The sequence below is a fragment of the Anopheles ziemanni genome, chromosome 2, assembly GCF_943734765.1.
Source record: "Anopheles ziemanni chromosome 2, idAnoZiCoDA_A2_x.2, whole genome shotgun sequence".
Lineage (NCBI taxonomy): Eukaryota > Metazoa > Arthropoda > Insecta > Diptera > Culicidae > Anopheles > Anopheles ziemanni.
The window spans coordinates 692727-702754 of NC_080705.1; the positions used below are offsets into that span (position 1 = coordinate 692727).

The following is a 10028-nucleotide window of genomic DNA, read 5'->3' on the forward strand; positions in this document are numbered from 1 at the left end:
GGGCAAAGGGCATCGTTGTTATCTTGCTAACGGTTTGCTCCCGCACCGTGCTATGATAAACATTAAAATGCACCACCTTCTGTTCGATCGATTATGTCGACCTGAAAGGCCCCTTTTTGATTAGCGTGTGTTTCATAAAACTTAACACGCGTTCCCCATTGTTTGTCTTCATCGGATAAGTCTTATCACCAATTTACAGTCAGCCGAAACATTGAGCGTACAACCAAACGAGCACTGGTTTTCCTTCTATTGACTCACTTTGCCAACATTGATCTAATTTAGTTTTTTAAACGTTTAACGTCTGTATACTCTGCTTAAAATTTACAGCTGAAAGGAAATTATTAGAACGTCTGAACAATTATACAAATAAAACCAAAACGACTGGCGCTAACCTCATCGCCTCATCAAAATATCTCATAGTATACGATTGTGATTAAAATCTTTATTAAAGACAGTTAAATTCTTTTCTATTGCTCTGAAGGGCTGCACTTACTTACTACCTTGTATTACATAATTTCCTTGTATTAATGTTAGACAGTCGAAATGAACGTACCACTATGATTAGGGAATCTACCTACTTTGTTAAATGTTTGTTTGTTTGTATGTTCTATCTCGTTGCTATGCTAAGTCATTTTCGTACACTGAAACATTGAGCAGCGCCTACGTAGGACGAACACCGACGGAAAAGGAATCCCTTGCATTCAACCATCCAACGGTACGCGAATCGTTCAATTGTTTCAAAGGAAACGAGAAAGCATAGGCACGGGTTAGAGAAGAACCGTTGAAACGACGAAAGGGCGGACAATTGTCAGAGAAAATGGTGGACGACCTATTGAACTAAAGTTAGATGCTACTGCCTCCTTACGCCACCTCATGTGGAAGTGTCGTTTCTTCTACAACCTTCCTTCCTTTCTTCCATCCTTCCTGCATGTTTTTGTCGTTGGGTTGCGTTCGTGTTAAAATGTTATATTAGCGATTACTTATCAGCCTAGTTGTTGCAGTCACAGGTATTCCGCGGTTTTTGTTGTTGTTGGTGTTACATGGTGCCACCGGGAGCGGCCACTCCCCCACCTCGCCTGCGTTCCGATGCGGTCCGTTCCATCTGCTGATGCTGGTGGATCATACGTTGCTTTTTGAACTCCCGCTGCAGCAGATACACCAAGGCGCCGACCAGTATCACGGCCAGGCAGGCGGAAATGAGCAGTCCGGATGTGTCGAAAGTACTCGCACCGGGTGTCGCTCCACCAGAGGATCTTCGTTGAGAGCTGGCCGTCTTCGAGGATGTCTCCGACGGTCCCTTGTCGTCCTGTCCGTACTCGTCCACCTCGTCCACCAATCCGTGACCGGCTTCATTCAAGTCCTGCACGTCATCCATATCTTCCGTCAAGAGCCTCGCGGCCTTTCCATCCCTCTCGGCGGTCACATCCTCCGCCACCGGTTGCACTGCCGGAAGCTCCCGAACCTCCGCCGGTACTCCAGTGTCTTCCTCCTCCTCCTCCTCGATAGCTCCCTTGGGCTGCTCCCCATTATCGTCGTCTTCGCGGGATCCCTTCAGCACCAGGCCACTCTTCCCAACCATGTTAAACTGGCGGACACGTGCGTTCCTTCCGTTCGCAGGCCACCACTCTGAGGGAACCGGGGCTGCACCACCCTTGCCCGGCAGCGCCAGCCTCGCGCGCACGGTCAGCGTGTCCGGCTGAAAGGTGCACACCACGACGAAGCGGCGCGTACTGTGCGTCAGGATGCCCTGGTTCTCCTGCACGGTGATATCCGTCTCGACGGTCAGATCCCGCGTGCTCACCCGACTTCCACACCGCTCGTGGTCGATGCGCATCATGTACGTTTCCTGCGGGCTGCTGGCATCACCCTTCACGCCGCAGTTCCCATTCTCGGCCGCTATCCGACCGCCGAAGTACGGTCCCGTCTCCACTTCGATCTCCGACGCGTGCGGCAAACATTGTGTGGCATGCGCCGAAACTGTCCCCGTGAGAAAAAGAGAAGAAGAAGCAGAGGTTTATTAATCCAAACACTTGGCGGGAGCTGCATTCATGCCTTAAGACTTACATCCCTTCGTCGGTATGATGATCGTTTGCCCGTGGTTGCCTTCACTGTTGGTTGCTTCCGACACTCCGGAACCATCCGCTCGGCCACCTCCCCGCTGTCCGGGATCGCTCCGTTTCGTCTGTGGCTTCACGTGGAACGAGTACTTCGTGGCCATGCGGAGATTCTTCACCAACAGCGAGTACTGCTTGCTTTTCCTTCAAATAACAACAAAACGCACAAAACGTGTGTCAATTCGCCACCCGATGTCGGCCCTTCTCCCCTCTCCTCCTCAGCTCCTTACCCACTAGGAGTCGACTCGTCCGTGACGATTTTCGATCGGCATCGATGAGGACCCCAGTTTTGCAGCTCGCAGTAGAACACGCTAAAGGATCGTGCCCCGCCCCGCTCGCTTCCGAGATGAACGGCGCGGCCTTTCGAAGGTCGATCGTCGGCAGTTGGCACACTTTCCACCTCCCAGGTCAGGTTGATCGACTTGTAGTCGGGCTCACCGGAGAGCGATCGAATTTCTGCAGGGTAGACAAATAAAACCACACGAGGAACATGTGTAAGTAACTTATAAAACATTTATATCGCGCCATCTTTATGGTCTATCGAGAAGATTATGGTCAAATATAAAATTCCCTCGCGTTACCTCCCCCCCGAAGATCGTACCGGCAGGCGGCATCAATTCGTGTCCCACTTATCACGCCATGGTTTGGCTTTTCGGACCCGATGCTGGCGCGAAGAGTTCGAGCTGATCCCGAATCAGCTTGACCTATTTTTACAGAATCAGCGAGCAAACGGGGGCTGGACGTTGGGCGGCCTTAGATGGCGTGGAAATAGGTTTACTGCGGTGCAATATTATTAATGTCGTCACTAGCAAACAAACAACCAAACGATCGCCGCAGGGGAAGGGTCGCTTCTTTTTGCTTCTCTTTGCTTTCTACTCATTCATCGCCTCTCCCGGTCAATCTTTACACATCCTGCCGGGTAAACGTTTATGACGTCCGATCGGAGGAAGTATCAGCGAACGAAGACGACGACGATCGGGGAGATTTGTAAACTCACTCCGCGCATCGGTTTGATGAATGATATGCAAATCATCATGGCCCGAGAGGAACCCCAACATGGTAAAGGAGGTGATCGTTTGGCCCCGTTTGCCAAATGGGTTTCGTTTACCGGAAAAGACCACGGAGAGTATCGCGATTCGATCGATCAAAAGCAATTGCGGGGGTATTGCGGGGGTCTCCTCGGGTGGCCTTTGCCCCGAAGGGTTAAGTATGCAATTATTTGTCAACTAAATCTGCTAGCGAAAGGCGTAAAGTGAAACCACGATAGTGAAATTGACACGGAGCATCAACAAACAGCCAATTTCATAATTTTATAACTATCAACTGTTAAAATTCTTATATTCACCATAAAAGCCACAGCATTTACAATCGACGAAGCGGGTTTAAGGCTACGTTTCCCAGCAATTACATTACCCACCCTTTACAAAGTGGCTTTCCACCTTGGAGTTTTTCCACATTTTCCACGGTAACTTAAAGGTAACACCTGCCGCGCATGCATGGTTCTCTTGAAGTTTAAGATGCCCAAGATTCTTCTCCACATCTCCGGGGAGCTCGACATTTCCCTCTGGCCATAATCAGCAGTTCCTTCCAAAGTGGCTGACCCACTTAGCATACTGACACACTTTTGTGCACCTTTTGTGCTAAGCTGGTGCACAACTTTACCAATTGTTTGGGGTCCACCGCAAGCATAATGACCCCCCCCACATGAGCGGGAGGAGGAGGAGAAGGAGGGACCGTTAGGTTTGGTTCATTACACAACAACGAGAAGAACGGTGATTCGGAAGAGGGGGGAAATTGTTATTTTCCCCATTTTTCGATGCTATCCCCAAAGGCCAGTGACTAATATGGATGTTAATTTATTCCCTTTTGTTGTTGTAGGGTGTGCTCGGCGTCGTTTTGGAGTGATGCTTCCTCAAGATCACCTCAAGACGTGCCATTGTTCTTGGTGGAAAAATATGTTCCCTCGGGAGCCTCCGAAAGGTTACCTCCACCCCATTTCGGCTGGTTTTCCAGAACCCTCAGCGATAACCCGTATAAGCGTGCCCGTTTTTTTTCTGTTCCACAAATTAACCAATCGGTCGGAAGTGGCGAGTCTTATGTTCCGTGAAATATGGCCGTCCGTACAAACAACGCGCCAGAACAGCGCAAACGCCCTCTCTTCCAAACTGGGAAATTGGGAAATTGGTGCGCCATCAACCTCTCATCGAAGCCGACAATTACAAATTACAAGAGTGTTACGCCAAATCCTCCTAAAAAGATCTCCTGTGGCCACCAATCGACCCAAGACGATGGAACGCACCTTTCCTGCCTCGGCCGTTGAGAAATGGAAAAATTACTTTCAAACCCGGCCCTCGACCGTCGCTGTCCAGTTCCCATGGTCCTCATGGAGGGGTTGTTTTCGGGGCATCAACTGGTAATTTCCCATCGGCGTGTGTTATACGCACACACCACCACCACCACCACCGCCAGTCTCAACCCCCGACCCTTTGGCGGCAGTGTGTTGATGGCCATTTTCCCATCATCCAGTCCAATTTTCCGTCATGTACGGGCGGCGCACTAAATCTACCCACATCATCACTCCACCACCGATGATAGGGTTAACGGTAACCGATACTTTTGATACTGCCTTGAAAGAGTTGCCTAGAAATCCCGTCTGGAGAGGATTAGTCACCGACCGACCGACTGATGTGATTCGTTTAGAAAACAGCGCGTCCCGAAATGCTGTCACAATGCGCCGGCGGCCTCTGGACTGATTAACTCCCGCGTTCGGTTGATGGACAGCTTTTCACGCCTCCGATCGCCACCAGCGGGAGATAGCGCCACGGCGCGACTTTTGAACAACGCTCCGTGGTAAGGAAAGGCCATTCGTGATCAACCGAGCGGTAACGACCCACTTCCGGATGAAAAGACCATCAATAGAATGGGCGCTAGCGCCTGTCCGATGAGCGAAACTACATCACGAAGGCACGACCTCTTGATTTACTAACCTTCAGTTATTTATTACTAGGGAGTAATCTGGAAGTTTGATTTGGGAACTGCGCTCAACTGCAACACTTTCTCCGGAAGATTCGATAAGGTTGCAGATAAAAGCTTCCATTTCTATTATGCGGACTTCACTGAGCAAGACTCAAAATATTCATTTAAATAAATGAAACATTACCATCTACAAACCCCTTTTAGGCTCGACTTAACGAAAGACTTCACGACAAAAGCGACGAACCCCAAACGTTGTGACGCCGAAAAAGTCACTTTGAAACTTTAGGACGTTTTTGTTTCAGCCAAAAAGGCACGGGAAAGATAAATACCACCTTAACGCCACGACAGACGTTTTCTCGTCCCTCGAGACGAACCATCCGACGGTTCAGGGTAAACCCGTATTGCTCCACTTTAGCGAACTCGTACGCGCGCGTATATGCGTCCTTTGACATTTCATGCGACAAAATCCAGATTTTCCAGAAATCCATCCCGTCCGCCGGCGTGGAACTGGCTGCTGGAGAGCGGCACTATTTACTTCCCGAGGCCCAATGGGCCCCTCGGACCGGCAACCAACCAGATCCAGAGCATCGACGGAGTATTCAGGGCACGTACACAAAACTCAGGGCCGAGACCGATGGCGGCTCGTTCGCTCGGTGCGAAGACAACACAGTGCGCGAGACACAGCGGCCCAGGGAACGACTCAATTAGTAACATTAACCTATATCTGCACCGTGGTGCATGTTCCAGCACAACTCACCGGCTTGAAAAAGGCGTAGAAAAAGCGAGATCTAGCGGGGTAAGGGAGGCAGACGGAGGCACAGACAGGGGTTGAACAAGTAGTTCGCCCGGTACGACTATTTATTTCTCGTTTCATTTCCTCCCAGGTTTTAGATGGCGGACCACCGGCTTCACTGCACAGCTTCCCTTTTGCAGAACCCGACGAGAGACCCCAACCCCGAGGAGGTTAAAGGTTACACGTTGACTTACGGTTCGCCCGACGGTATTGGCATCGATGCGCATCCAAGCGAGTGAGTGGTCGTCGGAGGGAATTGAGGTGAGAGAGTGCATCTCATTAGGCTACCGGAGAACGACCCGCGGATGCGATCCTGTTGCTCCGTTACTTTCCTTCCTTCGCCCGACCAGGAACCTGGTGTTGGAACTATTAATCAACGTCGGTCTAACAACGTACGTCGTGTCTCGTCTTCACCCCGGGTTTCCGGCCCGTGCGCAGATTCTCGCTCCGAGCGAATCCCACGCCTATCGCGAAGTGTTTTCAATGCCAACAACGACGGCTACCCTTTCGGCTGCCGCATCGTAGTGTGTCGAAGAATCGAAGACGGGAAAATGGATGGGCTCGCTCCCGAATTGTACACTCCCCAACCCAAACGCCTTCCGGCGGCGGCAGAGGTTAAATGGTACGACGGGAAGAAAAGAAAGCGATTTGACCACCGGGAAGCACCGGGTGAGGTGGGGTGGATGGTGTGCGGGTGTGCATCAATAGATGCATAATTTATGCTGCCATTGTCGAACGGCTCTCTCACGCCAAGCGCCAGAAGCAATACCGGTAGCATCTCATTTCACGGAAATTGGTTCACCTTAGAAGCATGATTAGATGCAAGCACAAACACACACACGTACATAGCATTCTAGCTTTGGGTTTTATCACAACGATGATCGCGTTACTATCATCCTTCATCTTACAACATAGGCCTTTTATTGCTTAAGGCTTCGCGCGGCCATTGTTTTACTGACGTAGGTCCTCCTCCAAACGTACGTATGCCGCTTTCGAATCATGTCACGGGAACTGTAGGGCGTTCATTTCTTCTGCAAACAATACATGCTAATTAATCGCCCCCGCCGGTAGCCCTTTCCCTTCGGAAAACGAACGAGATTACTCAAGTCGTGTGTTTGTGAGGCGCAATGGTGGCCACCCACCCCCGGTACAAGATTCTCAGGTTTCTAAGATTTATCGATACGCGAGCTTCAGTTCGCTGCACTGAAAGAGATCGTTTGTTCGTTCGATTGTTCTCGTGTTTGGCGCCTAGCAAAGCATGGGAGAACAATGGGAATCGTTGTTAAAAAAGGCTACACTAACGTACTTTAACCCCCTTTTTAACTTATTATTGCATTATCCGAAATAAGTTATGTATATAGGTAAGTAAAACTCCTTTTAACTACACGAAAATGTTGAGACAAATGTGCAAATTATCGATCACCTGATCGAGCAAGAAAGTAATCGGTAAGAATGCGAAACTTCGACCAATGTTGGCACGTTTCTCGGAGCTCAAAATTTCAGGAATTTTGTAACAGGAGCGAAAAACACACCGTGAAGTAACACTTCAGCTATCAACATTTAATTTTCCAAACGAAATTTTAAAGTTAGTTTTATGGTTAGTTTATGCACGTTATGGAGTCCTTTATCCGTTTTTTCCTTCTTTTAGACATTTTAATATACACCTAAACTTTACTTATTTTAGTACTCCTTTTTGTAGAGCCCTTTCGGCATCCTTCTTTACTCTCTTCCGGCATTTCTTCACCGGAGCGTCAATGAAAAGCATTTCCGGGTACGTCCGGGGTGTGGACCGAGCACAAAAAAAGAACGGAAACAGGTTGTGTGCGAGTTTTCCCCCCGTTTTAGTTGAGATGGCTTCCGAGCGGAACCTCAGAGAGGGAGGTTACCACGGCTCATACATAATGCAATGGTGAAGACCATTTTGCTACACGTCCAGCGACCGAAACAACGATCAGTTGAGCTGGGCAAAGTGTGGACGGATTGTGTGGACGGTAGCATTCGATGGGGTTGGGTGCTCGCATGGCTCAAACCGGTGGGAGGTACGGCGGTTCTAGCGCACTCTCAGTGTGGATATTATAATGCTCCGCAGTACATCAACAACCCCACCAACCGATACGATACCCCCGCCGAAGAAGGTGTCGACAACCTCAACAGCGCATATTTTTGCTACGATTCTTTCCTCCTTCTGCTATCACACATTCATCATAGCACCACATTTCACCCTCGAGCGCCGCTCAAAGTTAACGCACCTAGGTTCGACCCAGTTCATCCGCCCGAGAAAACCCTATCAACATGCATCTTCTGCAGCCCCAAAAGCACAAGCCATCTTCATGGGCTTTTGAATTATGTTAGACGCTTGCAACAAGCTGTCCAACGTAGTGGTCGTGAGAGTTTCCACACTTTTTCAGGGTCATTAACGCAAGGGCTGCAACCCTTTTTTCTCACCCTTTTCTCCTTTCGAGGGCACTGATCCAGTTGCACCTTCTATTGTGTGATGTGTGGCTGATACGGTGACGAACCAAGTAGGGAGAGCCAGCAAATGTCATTGTTGCTGTGTGGCGACGTGTTGTAACATGACAGGCCATGTTACGATGCACCAACAGCATCATTAACATTGTCTTCTGCGCAGATCGCAAGGCACAGGCACAGATCAGGGTGAAAGATTCACCAATTTCACATGTGTGTCATTATGGTTACAGCTCGAGCAATTTGCATACAGCTCGGAATTACAGCGCAATTTTCAGGCTTATCTTCTTCTAAACTTCTTTGTCGATGATTTATGAGCTACAGATTTTATCTCGAAACGGTTTCACACCGACCTATCCGATTAAAAACGACCGTTACTCCAAATTCCACCTCAAAAAGGCTTGTGTTCGTCCTTCTACTTGTTCGTCCCTGGACGCGAAGAAACCAGAATCGTTTGAAGCCGCGAGTGAAACGAGGGAAACGAGAGTCACTTTCCACCGGGAAAAGGAAAGGAAAGAAGGGCGGTTACTTGAACCTGATAACCGACGGTCGGCGGCAGCAACAAGCCGTGTACCGTCGACCAGTATAATTAATTGATACGTTATTTATACCCCACGACGTCTTGCCACAGCCGAGATCGCATCCACGGTCGCGTCCGGATAAGCCGTTTTTCCCTCGAACCGGGTCAATCACTAACCCTTTTCACTCCCGCCCGGACGGGTGGTGGCGGTGGATTGGAATTAGAATTGGATCCGTTTTCAAAGTCGTCAGCGTCGATCAGAAAACTCGTTCCTCCGAGGTAAACTATTATTAAAGCTTCACCCTCCCCCGATCGAGCCGCTTGGTGGGGCGGAATTTCTTTCGATAGAATCACTGACCTTGAATACCGTTTCTTCACCGCTCGTGAATTCGTGTCATGCAGCCAAACAACTACTTGACGTCTACTTTACGGGACGTGTCGAGACACGAGATCCTGGCCATGGTTGCATGGTTCCCAACGAATATGGCGATTGACACAACCTTTGCGTGCTCGTGCGGAAGACGCGACGCACGCAAATCCACACTCCGGGAGCAACCCGTGGCCCGTGGCGAGCACGGATTGTGGCGAACGGAGGATGCAAGACACGTCCTGTCTCACGACACGAGATCGACCGGTTCCGAGAGCGTAACCAGTTCCACTTTCCGGGCCCAATCTTCTTGCATCTTGCATCGTTTTATTTATTTTTCTACCCCGCACCCCGTTTTCCCATACATGAAGCTGCGGAAACCCAGTTTGGTTCCTCCTCCTTCCAGGTTTCCCCGGGCTTTTCTCGTTGAATTTTAATTAACCTTCATCTTCCTAACATCTCCTGCGGGCGACACCTAGGTGGTGGTGGCTGCAAGATTGCTGCATCTCCCGGAACTCTATGGACCGAACACAAAACGGCACGATCGCATGGCCCCCCGTACACACACACGCTCACACAAATCGGACAGCATAATGGATGGTAATGGATGCACGCGCGTCCGTAATCGAATCATGTTGCCGTGGGTCCGTGGAAGTGGAACCTTTCTGCACGCGACATCCAACATGCCCAGCTGCGCTGCGATGTGCCGAATTGTACCGGCAACCCCCTTCTGCAGAAAACGATCAAGATCCAGCCACACACTGGAGTGGGACACACTCGGACGCCCGGATG

The 10028-nt window shown here is 49.8% G+C and overlaps 1 protein-coding gene across 1 annotated transcript; it reads right to left on the reverse strand.

Moving 5' to 3' along the window:
- Positions 1-1036: 1036 nt before the first annotated feature.
- LOC131282931 (uncharacterized) lies at positions 1037-3172 on the reverse strand. The gene is made up of 4 exons (XM_058312477.1): positions 3112-3172; positions 2345-2570; positions 2065-2258; positions 1037-1977 (listed from the first exon to the last, which is right to left on the reverse strand). The coding sequence occupies exons 1-4, from the start codon at positions 3170-3172 to the stop codon at positions 1037-1039; spliced, it is 1422 nt and encodes a 473-aa protein (XP_058168460.1).
- Between the last annotated feature and the right edge of the window lie 6856 nt (positions 3173-10028).

Coding starts and splice junctions, on each gene's coding strand:
- LOC131282931 (XM_058312477.1), bottom strand. CDS start 3,172: ATGTTGGGGTTCCTCTCGGGCCATGATGATTTGCATATCATTCATCAA. Junction 2,571..3,111: donor TCATCAAACCGATGCGCGGA/GTGAGTTTACAA, acceptor TCTACCCTGCAG/AAATTCGATCGCTCTCCGGT. Junction 1,978..2,064: donor CATCATACCGACGAAGGGAT/GTAAGTCTTAAG, acceptor TCACGGGGACAG/TTTCGGCGCATGCCACACAA.